The 16066-nt window shown below is 40.9% G+C and overlaps 2 protein-coding genes across 4 annotated transcripts; one reads left to right on the top strand and one right to left on the bottom strand.

Moving 5' to 3' along the window:
* Nucleotides 1-3106: 3106 nt before the first annotated feature.
* LOC116260907 (protein CURVATURE THYLAKOID 1B, chloroplastic-like) lies at nucleotides 3107-5223 on the bottom strand. Its single transcript, XM_031639443.2, has 6 exons — nucleotides 4962-5223; nucleotides 4613-4755; nucleotides 4439-4525; nucleotides 4099-4161; nucleotides 3534-3571; nucleotides 3107-3419 (listed from the first exon to the last, which is right to left on the bottom strand). Exons 1-6 carry the CDS (start codon nucleotides 5140-5142, stop codon nucleotides 3371-3373), a joined length of 561 nt encoding a protein of 186 aa, XP_031495303.1. The 5' UTR covers nucleotides 5143-5223; the 3' UTR covers nucleotides 3107-3370.
* Nucleotides 5224-6811: 1588 nt separating this feature from the next.
* LOC116260880 (caffeic acid 3-O-methyltransferase-like) lies at nucleotides 6812-15177 on the top strand. Of its 3 annotated transcripts, none has more exons than XM_031639400.2 (5): nucleotides 6812-6854; nucleotides 12507-12822; nucleotides 12964-13385; nucleotides 13464-13528; nucleotides 14491-15177. In XM_031639400.2, the coding sequence occupies exons 1-5, from the start codon at nucleotides 6827-6829 to the stop codon at nucleotides 14803-14805; spliced, it is 1146 nt and encodes a 381-aa protein (XP_031495260.1). In that variant the 5' UTR covers nucleotides 6812-6826; the 3' UTR covers nucleotides 14806-15177. The 3 variants fall into 3 exon arrangements, with proteins under 3 accessions (XP_031495260.1, XP_031495262.1, XP_031495261.1); XM_031639402.2 differs by lacking the exon at nucleotides 6812-6854 and adding an exon at nucleotides 12188-12302; XM_031639401.2 differs by lacking the exon at nucleotides 6812-6854 and adding an exon at nucleotides 12211-12414 and having other exon boundaries at nucleotides 14491-15176.
* Nucleotides 15178-16066: the final 889 nt, after the last annotated feature.

Below are 16066 nucleotides of genomic sequence, written 5' to 3'. Positions count from 1 at the left end.
ATAAAAATGTTCGAGTATTTCCATTATAAATATTTAAAAAAATGGATACAATGACGTCTCATGGGTGTGTCATGTTTGATGTTCCCAAGTGGGTTGCATTTCACAGGAAACAGACCAAATGGCCCAGTTCCTCTAATTCTGCTTACTGCAACTTGGTTGCCTGGTACAATACTAGCCACTACTTCTTCTTCTCTTCTTTTGGTGGGCGCTTAAGCTCAAACATGCATCTCAGTTAAAGGGGGCCTGCATGGCTGGCCTCACCTCAGTTTTTTTTTTTAAATTACATGTAAATTTTAAAAAATGATATTTTACCCATGTTAAAATTTAGAAATTTTAATTAGCATGGGCATTGGGTCGGGTCGACCCTCTTTGAAAGCGCCGTTAAGAAAATGAGCCGGATCTGACCGGCCCGTTAACTGGCCGGGTACCGGACCTCATCTTCCCAGTTCGAGGCTCGGCCTGGTCCGTTTTAAATTGATAGCTAGGCCGGCCGGGCCCAGCCATCTAGTCCGGATCCAACCCGTGGGAAAAAAAATGAGGAAGAAGAGGAGCAAAGGAAGGAAGGAGGCCGAAACGAAGAGGAACCGAGGGGAAGGAAGGACAGGAGACGGTGGACCGGAGGTCAACAGCAGCTGTGGCGGACCGGTGGTGGTGTGGCGATGCTGGCGGTGGCTCATCTCTTTCTCTTTCCAAAGCCCAAAAGAATAACTCCCTGCGTCGAAAAAACGAACGAAATTTCGTATCGAACTCATTGGACTTAAGGGTCGAACGGATCCAATGGGCCGATTGCTTAATCTGAACCCGACCCATTATGATGTCGAGCCGGGTCGGGTATAAAGGATTAAGGCCTGATGCAAAAAAATCTTGACCCGGACCTGAACCCAGGTACCCGGTGGTGGCTGGCTCTGTGTTCAGGCCTAAGTTTAATTCTGTCCCTTTCAGGAAAAATTTATGGCTCCACCCTACCCTCAAGACAGTGTCACAGTGGTACTAACATCGAGGTTTTCTGCTGCCTAGTTAGCATTTCGCATGGAAGAAGACTTGAGGTGCATGGAAAAGGTAAGAAAAGTTTACCATTAATGGGCTTCAATATCTCAGTTGAAATTTACATTTTACACACCTAAACGTTCGTTTGATAATAGTACAAAACTTACCTAGTCAAAGCATCAACAGCAAAGAGGAGAAAAATCTTTAAAGGGAAACCGGTTTGAGAAGATGGTAAGAGTGAACCTAAACCACAAGACAATCTTTTTTATGCCAAAACTAGAGATCTTAATGAATCTTATTTAAATCTGATATCCAACCGAACCCTTTTAAATAAAAAAAAAAATTGATAGCTGAATAAGATGCCGGATTGGATTCGGCTTTCAAAAATGACATGATTAAATTCAGATTCAAATTTCAATAAAATATCATCCATATCCGATTCGTATTCTACTTAAAATAAATATCCTATATCCAATATTCACAATGCAGTTAGATTGATTTAAAAGTCGGATTTGGATTCGAATGTTAATTTAAAAATTAGATGAGGATTGGATTTGGATATGGTCTATAGGTCTTTCCTCATTGAATATGAATTCAAATCCAAATATTCAAACATCCAAGCAACCAGATACAGGAAAGAATCAGTTGACATGCTACCAAATATATGTTATTTTTGAGCCTAGGCATTTGGCTGAACTGGAAATAATTTAACAACGGCGATTGTTTTGGGCTGGGCCGACCCCCGTCAAAGTATAACGCATTTTTCGTGGAGTCCATTGCTTCATGCGTCCGACGGCTAGTCCGCTTAAAGCCACATATCTAAAGCGAGTTCTGTCACGTCTTTTGGCTGCATCGTCGGCAGAAGCTGCTACTCCTATTGGACAAGTTCATTAATTGCAGGTCCACACAGCTTGCCGTAGCTGGCTGCTACTTGTATTCAATTCAACAAAGTGGAAAAAAGAAAAGAAAAGAAAAAAAAAAGAAAACTGTTATCTCCATTTTTTGGCCATACTATAAACGCCGCTTGGATAGCTGTTGTGACCAGGTTTTTATTATTAATTATTATTATTAAGATAAGCAAGAAGTTAACAACCCACAGCCGCTGAACGGATCGGATTTCAGTCATTCATGTTGTCAAATGCATAGCTCACAACTATATAGTCTATATAGGACTCCTGAGCTAAAAATGTCTTTTATATTATCTACACTCAGGAATCATGTGAGTCCTAGTTTTTTTGCCAAATTCAAAGTGGAACCACCGGATTGCGAGATCAATGATAGGGCCCCCGCTCAGCGATGACCACCATTACTGGTGCTTCAGGTATATATATATTTTACATATCCCACATCGCATACTGGGTTGTTTGATGACAATATCCTTATTATATCCAGATCGAATGAGTTCTTGCTGTAAGGCCAAATTATACGGATTGTTGATGTTTCTTTTGGACAATGGAAACAGTTAGCAAAGCATTAATCGTATTAATAATTCGATTTGTTCAGCGTAGGCTTATAATTATTAAAATAAAAAAAGAGAAACTAATAAAAAGTGAAAAAAATATCATAAAAAAATCGTGCAAGAATCAAGAAAAAAATCACAAGATCGTTATTTTTGCCGTGACTTTCAAAATCTTGTAGGATTTTCCTAATATTTTCGTTTTACTTGTTTTTCTCGTAAATATGGCGAGATTTTGAAAATCTCCGGATATCTTGAGACTCTCAACATAACAAAAATGCTGCTTAGTTTCATATTCGAATCGAATCCGCATTTTACTCTGAACCTTAGACGGAGCTGCCAAGAAAGTGTGAGACTTTCTAAAGTTCCTTATAAACGAACATCGCACTAGCAAGCTTCTGAGCTTTGTGAGACTTTCCAAAGTTCTGTAGCTGGTAATTTTCCTTTACAATACGCTTAATTAAAGTTGTTAATTTCACAGACAACCCTCGGCGAAACGTGATGCTTGAGTTAACTTTCTAGTTTCCGGATACAGAGATCAAGTCCATGTGGTTAATTTTAGGAAAAATCTACCGAAAGAAAGATGAGCCAAGATTCACATGTAGTGCTAAAGTTCTGCAGTGCCATCCAAACACTACTATATAGTTGGACAGCTGAAGAACATAGCAGAGAAAGAGTTAGCCATAGACCGATCAATGACAGAGTGGTCATCGTTTATTCTTAGGTTACATCGTTACATGAAACTAATTAAGCAGAGAGGAAGATAACAGGGCTCTGATACTTTTGTTGCTTAAGGAAGTTCAATGTGCAGAAGTTGGAAAAAGTAAACCCGCAGAGAGAATCCTCACTGCCCTTTGCTTGCAGCTTAAAGCCCCTTCGCTCAAATTTTTCCTCTCCTTCCGTAGTATAAGGTACTTAACAACTAGTTCAGATTATATTTTTCCAAGTGTCCTTGATCTTCTGAATCAATGCTTGCCTGCAATGATGAACTTAACCTTCAAAGATATATACATCATAAATAAATAAATAAATAAAAAAACAAACAAATAAATAGTAGAGAAAGAGAGAGAGAGAGAGAGAGAGAGAGAACCTGTCTGGCTTATAGATGAGGTTTCGGTAGGCGAACCACTGCAAAAATCACAGATATTAGGCAAGTCGAATTATTACTGTATATGGTCTTTTAAGTTTTGTATTTTTAATTTGCTATACCGGATAGGATTTGATCCCGAAGATCAGGATTAATGAATCTGAACAGATATTTTTCGTCAGGTGCCAAACGAATGTCCGATCTATTAACATGCAACTGGAAAGCAAGTGGATTGGACTTAGGCTTGAACATGGTCATCGATATGTGCCGGATCAGCCCGAAGTCGAATCAGCGTCTTCGGCGAACCATGATTTTCCGTTTTTTCATTTTATTTTAAAAAGAATAAACTTATAGGCCGTTACCCAAAAATTTAAAAGTAAACATATTACTTGTGAATGTAATGCATGTAGAAGAACCTTTATGTAGGGAGCAAGACGCATGCTTATTTTATCACCACCTATTTACATATTACGATCATAAATGAAAACTAGCAAAGTTGTAATGGAAGCTATTATGCTGATGGATGATGGATAAAGAAATTAACCAAAAGAAGAAACAGAGAAGTTACCCCAGTGTAACCGATTCCTACAACTTCAAGAGCTCCCGGGACCAAAGGCAACTGCTCAACAGCCTGCCAAGCAGCAATTTTATGCTTGCATCAATTTCTCAAAAGCAGCGTATTTCACTAATTCAATCCACTCGTGGTCTGAGAATTTCCAACTCTAAATTTCACCTTTTACTGTTCTCCCAAACGTATTTACATATCAGCACAATCACTCACATATAATTGATGGGTAAAAAAGTATAACATGTAAATTTAACTTTTAAAAGTTAAAATAAATTGTCATCTACATAACCTAGCTATTCTTTCAATGAGTTCCATTTTAGCATAGGTTGAAAGTACTCACCGAGATCACTCCTGAGGCTCCCACAAGGGCAACGACTCCAGCGACGGCAAGAGATGTGACCGCATACTTGTCTTCAATTTTGTCCCACTGTCCTCCAATGTAGAGTGGCCTTCACAATATAAACAAGAAAAAGAAGAAGAGCAACTGGCAGAAGAAAAGAGTAGATATGCTTACTGCTTCCACGATGCTCTTGGTGATGTCAGAGATGTCGGTGCCCACGCCCGAAATATTCGCGCCCACGCTTGAAATGTCGGCTCCGACTTCAGCAACCGCATCTCCGGTGGCCATGGCCATAACGCTCCTCGCAATCCTTCTGCCTGCAATTAATCATTCGGTGCAAAGCAGTCCAGTCATTCTTGAGCAGACAATTCCAATTCCAAAGCCATAGTATTTTATTCTATTTGTAATGGAGAATTCTGAATCGCGAAGCTAGTCGGCTGTACAAAGCTCTTGTTTGGAAAATCAACAGGAAAAATTAACTTTATCTAACTAAAAGGAGAGGTGGGTTTAGGGAAATATGTACAGGAAGCCATGGATTTCCAGCCCTCGCGATTCTGAGGCCGGCTGTGGGCTGCGGTGGGTGCCGGAGTGAGGGTGGGGAGGCCGACGCATTGAGGGGAAGCTGCCACTTGCGGCCGGGCGGACTTCGCTTCCGGGAGAGTGGTGGACGAGGGGACGGCGATGGCGGCGGTGGAGGAAGCCATGTCCACGGTGGTCAGGCAGCAGCGAAACTTGGAGCTCTCGGTTCGGTTCGGGTTTGCGCCAACAGGGCTCGGTGGGGCTAGAGCAGGTGAGATATTGCTGAATTCCTTCGTCCCCAGGAGGTCCAGTTGGCTATCGTTCATTGGCTGCCGTGGATATTGTTAACGTGGCTAAATGACAGCAGCAGAGCATTGCTGAACTCCTATTGGCTGACGTTTTGACGGTGGGCCCTCCTTTTGAAGAAATGAGGACCCTATTGCTTCCAATTCTATCTCTCAAGTTTGTCTGCGTACGTTTGCTCCGTGATTTCGAATCTTGTCCATCGTCCAAAAAAAAGGGGAGAGGCTTGACATCTCGTAGAATTTTTCCCATAAACCTTGGGAAGATGACAACATACGAAAAATTGCATAAAATTTGGATACATGATGTCAGGAATATATTATGTGAACGTTGCTTGAAAAAGGTAGATACTGAAACTTATGTGGAACTTTGGAAATATCGTACGTTTTTTTTTTAATTTTAAGTTTATCGCGGATTTGAAATTTATAATAAAATCAAGATATTTGGAGAGTTTTGCTTATATTTGTTGGCTAGTTTTGCTCGGTATCGGTCGGCATTCAGAATGTATGGCCCGCGCGCGTCTTAATTTATCCTATACATTTTATACAGTAATTTGATGCTGATATTTTAAGAAATCAACGCTTATTCCATTTTAGAAATACAAAACTATTGAATTACTTGCAAAAATTCACTTGCAAGATCCGTTCTTCAGCAGGCCGTTCTCACAAAATTAAGCACGCAAGTTGCAAGAGTTGATTCACCAAAATATAAAATAAGACGAATTCTGCTGAGAGAGAGAGACCGGCCAGGGAAAAAAGTTGACAAGCAACTTCTTTTAATTTCCTTATTTTCTTGCGGAACTGTTCAGAAATGCATTTATGATTTATGGTGGTGGATGTGGATGCTAGTCAGGGACGACAAACTATCGCAATTCAAATGGATCCACGTTAGGTTTTTGGATTCATGATCTGGATCCAATTTTGTATCTTTTCATTGTGCCGAAGTTCTGACCTTGAGAGGTAAGGTATAACTGATAGGATTGACAGAGCAATTAAGGACTGGTCGCCCAGTTTAATTCTTATAGTCGCCCAGTTTAATTCTTATAGATACTATTCTTCTAAACTGTAAATGGTAAGTGAACCAACGAAAAATAGAGGAATTGGGTACAGTGTTCATGAGTCCATAAACTTGAAGGTTGGTTACTGTCTTCCTGGCCAACTCTCACTCCGCCGTTAGGAATTTTGCTGGGCCCTTCGATCCTTAACCAGTGGCGGGGTGTGACCTTTTATTTATATATATTTTTTATTTTATAAGTATCTTTAAATATTTACACACATATATATATATATATATATATAGAGGTGCCCCTACTACTTATAAATGAGTGTAACTCCTTTCGACAAAGACACACAAATCAATTACTCATCGGAACGCAAAACAGCACACCCCCTTCTCCCTGCACGTGGCGTGCTTATTTTAACTAGACTCTGCTGTCACCGAGCAACTTCGTATGTGGCAATTCCGCAAGAGCTATATGAGTTCTATCTTTTCAGTCGATCGGTTCTCCGTCGTCCTTCTAGGTTGCTCTGCCTTGGTGCCTTCTTCAATCGGAATCAGGAAAGCATAATGGACCTGCAAGCACCCTTCCATGGAGGTAGCTTCCTCCTCTTATTTTTCTTGTATAATTTTTGCTAGTTATGCGGTTGGAAGTTGGATGGTGCGTTTTATTTTCTGTTTTGGTTCAGAAAGAAAATTGAATACCTACACTGATTTCGGACCTCAGTCGCAGTTTACATGGCCTCGGTTTGTTAGCTTCAAGATACTACTGGTTCCAAGCATCAAGCTGCAAAACTTAAACATAGATAAAGTTGACAAAGAAAGAAGCTGATGGGACCCAAGTTCTTACAAGAGTTGGTTTAGTTCGAAAGACCAATTCAATTATTCAAGGACAGTAGGGGAAGAAATGGCTGTCTGGGATTTACTTGAGAACGGTTCCATTGCATATAGTTTCCATTTGAATCTACGATCATTCCTCAAATCCAATTAATTAGTTGATTTTACTTTGCTGTTGAACCCAACCATTCAATGTTAGCAATACAACGATTGGCCTCATGGGATCCGATTTTACACGGGATGCTAGCTATAAGTTCATGTCCATGTGATCAGGGACTTCCGCTGCTCTGGTGAAAGAGACTGCCTGGAAAAGCTCGGCGTACGTCTTGCAGCATCTTCATTCTTCAGGAATTCTTGTTACTCCTCCTCCTTTATGTCGGTGCCCAAAATTTTCTGCAATAAAGTTTGTACTTGCTTAATGTATAGAATATTATTAAGAAACCAATGTCACACATTAACCAGAAACCTTTTGGGCGAAGCACATTTAACGTTCATAATCCTAACATTAAAGTCACCGCCATCAACACTCTTGGTGGGAGATATTTTGAAGAGGCTGAAGTCTCCCTTTCTTTTTTCCTGCTTATGGGGTTTAGAGCTCTGAGACTCTACCTGAAAAGTAGAATACTTATTAATTAGAGTGTCTTATATCTACCATTTGCAGTTTAGAAGAATAACAATCAATTCATGATCAAACTTTCATTAGTTTGCCAATCGAACCAGCTACCCTACGCTACTTGGGATAAATAAGGACCCTTGGTGGCCATGAGATTTTGTGTAGATCAACTGGAAAAATCTTGACTTTTTAAAAAGTCCATCGACTGACCTATCACATACAGGGAGAAAAAATCCCGCACTCTGAAATGCGGATGATCTGCAGTCCACATTGGGTATTTCTGGTCGGCGGCTTCAATGCGATGTTATCCCATTTGAACAAGAGTCAAGACTAGTAAACATTCGAACCTTAAGTTCTGTTTGGATTGTTGAGACTTTATCCAAATTGTAATCTGAGTAAAGTTAAAGACGAACCTAGCTCCTATACTTGAACTAACAGATGGAAGGGTAGTGCTAGAATTTATTGTAAGCTAGATTTGTTGTTTTTCCAATGATGTATGAAATGAAGTTCTGACGTTGGTGTGATCTCTAATGACTAAACACAGCAAATCATCAGATCATGCGGCCATTATCACGAAACCCTACAACTATCTTAGCTCAGTGAGGTAAGATTCCGGTTTTGTAGACTATAGTTAATGGGCCAGCTAGGTAGGGAAGAAATTAAAAAGAGATGGGAGAAGGAGCAAACTGGTTGTATGATGGTCCATGTTCTACAAAAGCTAATGGCAGTAAAAGAATGAACTTTTAAAAAGTGGAACAAGTCTAGTTTAGGAAGATCATATATCAAAATTTAGCTCTATTATGATAGACTGGAGCAGCTTCAGGCCAGATCCTTTGATGGGAATAGGACATGTCTAAAGGAGGAGGATGAGGCATGTAGAGAGCGAGATAAAACTGCTTGACGTGGAGACCGCTCGGAAAAACTGCTTGACATGGAGAAAGCTCTCTGGAAAAAGCGTACTAATGTTAGATGGTTAAAGGTAGAGTGAGTTGCATGCGTGCACAACTTATAAGAGTAGGGGGATATTTTAATAATTTTTTTTAAAAGTTATGTCCTTTATAATCTTTTTACTTTTTTCCGATTTTCATTTTTGTCTTCTCAAAAAGTTTTTTTTTTTTTTTGCTACTTTAAAGAAGCTGCATGACACACTATCGTACACTTTAAAGAGGTCAAGTTTAATACAAGCTGATTCGCTTCTTTTGCTACTTAGGAGATCCACCACCTTGTTTGCAAGGGCAATTTGATTATGAATTGATCTCTTTCTTATGAATGCACTATTTTTTTATCTTGCATTCTTTTTACAGTCACTTTTCAAATGACTTTGTTGATGCTATTGTATGACACGATTGGCCAGAAATCCTCAATCTTTTTCGCTCCCTGCTATTTAAGCATGAAGATCAATATAATGCACTTAATGTTCTTGACCAGCTAACCAGCTCTGAGGAAATCGGCGACCGCCTTATGGATGTCCTCCCCTGTGACCTCCCACATTTCCTTGAAAAAATAATAAGGGAAGTCATCCTTTCCTGGATCTCTCTTCATCCGTAGTTTTGATGGCTTATTTAACATCCTCATAAGTCACCTCCTCCAGCAGTTTCTTATTGTCGTCATCCTGCACTCTCTCACCTTCTTCAAGTTCCTCTAAGAGTCCCATCGCTTGTATTGTCTACATTCATAAATGCTTCAAAATACTTAGTGGCTTCATCAAGAGCTTCACCTTGGTTCTCTAGAAATCGACCTTCAATTTCCAGCCTTGAGATGCGGTTCTTTTGAGCTCTTCATTTAGCCATAATGACGCCACGCCGTATTGCTAGCAGGATGTGTGATGCGGTTAATAGGAAATCACTTCTTGCCCTTTGACTGTAGAAAGAATACTTGTCAAACAGAAAAATGCCGTGCAAGGGTTCATGGTTTTGGAAGAGTTTCAGATGGGCATGGAGTAAAGTTAATGAGAATGTAATGTGGAGCCTTAAAATTGAAGATCAATCAAATTTTGATTAGATCGATGGCAATACGACAATCAACAGATTTAATGGGAAAGATTATGGCAGGGTGCTGGGTGATGTTGAGATAACCATCACAGAGTGATATCCCGGCAGCCACGACAACCTTTAATAGATTTAGGGGAAGACAATGGAATAGCAGAGCGGACCAGCTAGTATAGACTGAGTGCACGACCAAAAGTTTGAAAGCTAGATCAATATGGGAAATGATAAGGAAAAAGGGAAACGAGGAGAGCCGCAGAAAATGATATGGAATCCAGACACTCCATCGACCGCCCATTGGCTTTACTTATATAGCTTGTAACAATAGCCTCCCACTCAAGATTGACTTAAGAAATTTGGAATTTCCATAATAAAACAAATGTCACTTTTGTTGCGAAAGGGAGGAAAGTAATACTCATGTTATAATAGATTGTCCTATATCCCAGAATGTATGCAGTGCAGTGAAGAGATTTGGTAGGCAAAGGAAGCTAAAGCCTGATCAAAAGTTAGTATTAAGCCGAAGTGGCTCCATGGGTGCTGGTCTATTACCTTGCAAATTGTAGTTTGGAGGCTGTGGTGGAGGAAATTTAATATATATAAAAATTTTGAAAATCTCTCTTGCAGCTCCTGTCAAAAAATTTGAAATTATAGTTAATCCCCTGCAACAAAAAAATTCCTCAGAAAGGTGTGGGCAACCTGCAAAAAGGTGTTCGAACGAATGAAAGGGAAGGACACAGAAAGATGAGCTATGATGTTGTGGGTGAAACATGACATATTTTGTGAAGCATCAGCCCCAGTTTAGGCTAAAAGGAAAAATCTGTTGCAGGTTAGCAGCTGATTGCAGGGATATGGTAGGAGGACCAACCATTATAGTTCTGTTTTAATACTGTAGAAGCTCACGATGGAAAGGAGGAGGCAGAAATGTTCATGGCTAGAGGATGTTGATACTAACGAGAATAAGGTGGATATGATATCTAACTATCGGCAGTGGAAGAAAATGTTCAGGGAAACGGTGGAAGGTCGAAGAGACGAGTGGCAATGGGCAAATGATAGCTCCCCATCTAAATAAGATGAATACTTTTACAGGATTTGCCAACGGTGGATATGGAAGAAGTATTGAACGCAGTCAGGGAAAGGGATAAGGCTGATACATGAAACTGCATTGCGTTGTTCTCTGCTCCCATTTTGTCGTGTTTTGGATTGTGATAGCTCGGTGGAACAAGTGTCTTTAAGCAGCAGTTGTTTCTGCTGCTAGTTGTTTTCTCTTCAATGTCTTGACGCAAAGCATCCAGTGCATTAATTATTTTTCTTCTTGCTGTACGAACCCGTCTCTTCACAATCTCATTTTCTCCCATGCAACTTTTATTGGAAACGCGGTTCCTGCAAGGACAAACATAAAAAAGGCGTAAAGAATAACTACAGACTGACGAAACAGCAGTGCTAAGTCGACCAGGCGCTCTTCAATTTGTGCAGCGATAGACTTATGCAACTCACTCGCTCGAAGTTTCAGGCGAGTGCAGGCCCTGTCTGTCTGTCTGTCAATCACTTCCTTCCTGCCGGGCCCCACGGCCCTTCCTCTCAGTTTAGTTTTCCACGGACGGACAGGACTTTTCTTTTCAGGTGGGGATATCACCGCCAGCTTCCGGGCTCTACATATCTTGAATATGTAATGCAAGTATGACAAGAAAAAATAATACTATGTAGCTTGGGATTGCGGGTTTGCCTTTTCTTTTGAGAGAAGCTAATGACTTCGTGTCCCCCATTTACTTTTTTTAATATTTTAATTATGTAAATTATATTAAACCGATTTCGCTTAAGCTCGGTTCAAAGCTCGATCTTATGTAAAATAAGCCCCAAGAAAACTAAGATTTCCTTTTCAAAACCAGTTATATGGTCAGGCTGAATTAAGTATTGAACTCTTCATCTTCTTCAACTTTGACCAAATTTAACCTAACCAGCCAGTATATTCATTGGATGACTTGCTGAGAAATAGGCCGTCTTCAATTTTTCCCAACATTACTTTTAGACATAAGGAGGTTGCACTATTGAAATAATTTTTTTGCCTATTAAAAGACATACAAATCTAATATTTTTTTTCTTTAATGTTTTCATTGAAAAAAAGAAAGAACCAACAAATAAAAATAAAAAAAAAGATCACTTCAAGACAGGAACTTTCTTTTTTCTATTTCTTTTTTTTTTTTTCATGTGCGCAGCTTACCATTTTTGGTCTTTGGGACCATAGATGTGAAAAGAAGGGCTTCACTGCACTTGCCTGCCAACTGTTGTTCTCTATCTGCCTTAAAAAGAAATAAACAACACCCCTTCAGTCCATTGCATTAAACACAACAGCCAACTATCCAATTGAATTCAATTCCCTTAGTAAATGATCCATCTGGATGGTTAGCCCATTACCATCTTCAGTCTTATGCCCTACAAATACTTTACAGCCAATTAATTTGACCCTTAGTTAATGGGTTCCCTCTCAGCAACCAATTGCTAAAATGCTCTTTAGGATGACCCCAAGAGTACTTATCCACAGTAGTGCCTGTTAGATCTTGTACTCAATTGAGAATGCTTGAACAGGGGCCTCACCGGCGGAAACCCAGCGGAGGTGAGGCGGGCCAAGCAGGGCCGACGCCTATTCCGGTCTTTTAAGCATTTATATTAATGTTTTCCGTCCATCAGCGCTCCTTTGAGAATTAAGTTGAGCGCCTGTTGGTTAGGTCTCCAAAGCTGGGTGCCTTTCTTTTTGTTGAGCGGTATTTCGTATAATGCTGGCTGGCGTTGGGCTGATCCGTGTTAGCATATATGGCAGTGGGATGCTCATCCAGCCCCGGATCGGACATGGAGATGGGAGGCAAGGAGGAGGCAATGTCTGAAGAGGAGGCAGGCGAGCTCGCGCAGCGACTGGCGTTGGGAAGCGTGTTGCCCATGGCTCTCAAGACTGTGGTCGAGCTGGGCGTGCTGGAGCTGATGGCAGGGCACGAGCTCACCCCAGAGGAGCTGACCGCCCAGCTGCCCACCAACAACCCAGACGCACCAGCCATGCTTGACCGCATCCTCCGGCTTCTTGCCAGCCGCTCTCTCCTCACCTGCACCTCCACTACCGACGTTGACGGCAAAGTCCAAAGGTGTTCTCTCTCCCATCTCTCTCTAGTATGTAAAGACCAGCGGGCTGGGTCTCACTTACCTAGCTTTGCAAGTGGTTTCCCGTTTTAACAAGGAAAGATCTGTGGCGATGCTAACCAAAAGAGTGTTTGTGGAAGGAACAGGCGATATGGGCTGGCCCCTGCATGCAAGTTGCTGGTCCCTAACCGGGACGGCGCATCTCTGAGTCATCTACTTCTGTTGAGCCAATGTAAGGCTTTCATGGAGTCCTGGTATCACCTCAAGGATGCAGTGCTCGAGGCCAACGGCGTCCCATTCAACAGAGCGCATGGGATGGGTTTCTATGACCACCTTCCCCAAGACCCTTGCTTGAATGAGCTCTTCAACAGCGCGATGCAAAATCACTCGACCGTTGTTACGAAGAAGATCCTGGAGGTCTACGATGGCTTCCATGGCATCCGGTCGGTGGTAGATGTTGGGGGAGGGACGGGAGCTAATTTGAGTCTGATTACTGGTAAATACCCAGGGATCAAGGCGGTAAACTTCGACTTACCACATGTCGTTCAGAAGGCTCCCGAATTTCCAGGTATATATATATGAATGAACCTTCTCCAATGTTCATCTCTGTCACATGAACATATTATGCATGGTTAGTTTCTTGTAGGAGTGGAACATGTCGGAGGAGACATGTTTTCCAGCGTTCCCGCCGGAGACGCCATCTTTATGAAGGTGCGTTTTCCCGTAGCCCGCGCTTGCCCCTATATATGTGTCTTTCATTCTGTTCGCGTTCCTCTGTGTGTATCATTTTGATAGTTTAGAAGTAAAATTTTCCATTAAGTCGGTTATTACGTAGTAATATTGTTGTAAAAAATCGATCGGTTTACGAATGAAATTAGGTAGTAGGAATTAAGATTCAGCACTGAATCAAATTGTTGTAGATCGAATCGGTGAAGAATTTTAGCATTATATTTCTTTGTCTAATTACCAAAGCGCAAAACATTGGGAAAAAAAGTGAAAAATTTTTGAAATTACAAAGGAAAAATCGTAAAAAAGTTCATTAAAAATTACACGTTGAAGGATTTCAATTTTCTTTTCTCTTCTTTGTTAACTTTATTAAATTTCCACAAAAATTCGGTTACTGTCTTATTGCCATTCAACTTTAAACCAAGTCATGTAACGTGAAAACTAAGTTTTCAATTATCATTCGAACAAAATCTGATTTTTTTTTTAAATTGTTTCTAAAATTCTATGGAAAAACCAAGTTTCCATATAACTAGGTTCTGTGGAAACTAATTTCAAGATGTTATATAAATGAGCTAATTTGAAACTTGGCTTAACTAATTGCTCTAGTGGGCATTTGAACAGACATATCAGATGCATTCAAACAAAATATCTACAAGCCCCACAAAATTTCTCAAGAATTAATTAAATATCCACAAAAAGACTGCATAAAATATGAAACAGTGGCCATTTCATAGTTCATACAATATTGTGCATTCACGAGAATAAACTTTACCTACAAAGTTTAGAAATTGTCAATCTTGTTCTATAATTTTGAACGTTTTGAGTTGATCTGTACGGTCTAGATTATCCAGAAAAGAAGTCTTGGATCACTGAAAGGGCAGATCTCAACACTTGCACTTTATATTTTTTGGTGCCATTTAATACTGGATTGCTATCAAAATTCTCAGACGATTCTTCTCAACTGGGGGGATGATCGGTGCCTCAAACTGTTGGGAAATTGCTGGAAGGCTCTGCCGGAGAATGGCAAGGTGATCGTTGTGGAGATGATTGTGCCAGAAATTGTTGAGAACAGTTCAGCCTCGTCTTCTGTGTTTCAGCTTGACCTCTTGATGTTGACGGTTTTGGGTGGGAAACTGAGGACGGAGAAGGAATTGGAGGTCTTAGCAAGGGCCGCCGGTTTCACTGGGATCAAGTCCATATGCTCAGCTCTTGACTTCTGGGTCATCGAATTCTACAAGGGCAGCACGACGGCAGGGGAGTGACATACAAATACGTGAACGCACCAAGTACATATGCAGGACGGTACGTCATGGCGATCGGCGTTGGTGATAAATAAGGAGGGAACTGAGAAGACAAAATAAGACCGGATCAGCTTCACAGCTTGTGATGAGGATTAAGGCTCTTTCTGCTACCTCTTCTGTCTCCCTCTTTCTGATCTGCCGTGTTTGTTTTATTCACGCTTTCTTTGTTTTGCAGTTTATGTGCTTTGGTTACTTTATCTTTCTGCCATGGATGTGAGCGCGGTACACGAAAGATATCTTTCGAGCAGAAATTGGAAGCTCGCAAGCTAGCGACTCCGTTCATATATGTTGCTAGGAACTTGTAAATCTCATGCAATTGATGCGATATGATAAGTTCCAAACATGGCCGATTCGTTAATGAGGATTTGTCTACGTCTGGATGGGGGAAGGAGTCCTCAAGGGCTTCATCAATACGTACTGGTTGGTAATGGGATGAATCCAACTCATTGACAACCCTACTGGCAAACTCCTGATTTTAGTGATTCTTAGATTAGTGCCGTCGGCCATGTGATAAGAAGGGTAGTAACGATGAGACCTACGTGATCAAAAGTTTTTACCTGAAAAAAAGGATGCATAGATTTAGTGCAGCTTGGAGCTCCAACATTGAATACAATGTTTGGTGCCTAAATATCTAAAATACCCAGGACATTAGAAAGAGTGCTGCCCCCTTATACGGGCGTCTTCTATCTCGTTCGACATTTGATCACAGTTATTTCACAGACATGTCATCTTTCCAAAATTTCCCCTTTCTCTTTCTCTCTCATACGGGTATCTAAGACTTCTTTTTTCCAAATTTTATTATGCATTTTCATTTTATAATCTCTCTCTCTCTCTCTCTCTCTCTCTCTCTCTCTCACTAAAAATAATTAGCAAAGAATATGAACTTTACTCTGCAGCTGGTTTTTCACGGTTAAGGCGATAAGAACCGGTTATCCCCTAGCCTTGTGGTGGTACCCTCGGACGCTATACTGAAAGGTCCAGGGTTCGAGGGCTGGGATGGGAAGAGGATAAGGGGAAGATTCGCGGGATGTGGACCGCCTGAAACTGTCGCATAACTGCTACAAGGCTCTGGCGGAGAACGGCGAGGTTATAGCGGTCGACATGCCCGATGGCCCCAGAGAAAGTTGGCAGCAGTTCAAGTTCGTCGGTTGCGATTCTGTTTGATGTCCTAACGATGATAGTATTTCACGGTGGAGAACAGACATTGAAGAGAAGTTTGCGG

The sequence above is a fragment of the Nymphaea colorata genome, chromosome 9, assembly GCF_008831285.2.
Source record: "Nymphaea colorata isolate Beijing-Zhang1983 chromosome 9, ASM883128v2, whole genome shotgun sequence".
Classification (NCBI taxonomy): Eukaryota; Viridiplantae; Streptophyta; class Magnoliopsida; order Nymphaeales; family Nymphaeaceae; genus Nymphaea; species Nymphaea colorata.
Note: the sequence above shows the minus strand (reverse complement) of the source record. Positions and strands in the feature narration are given on the sequence as shown.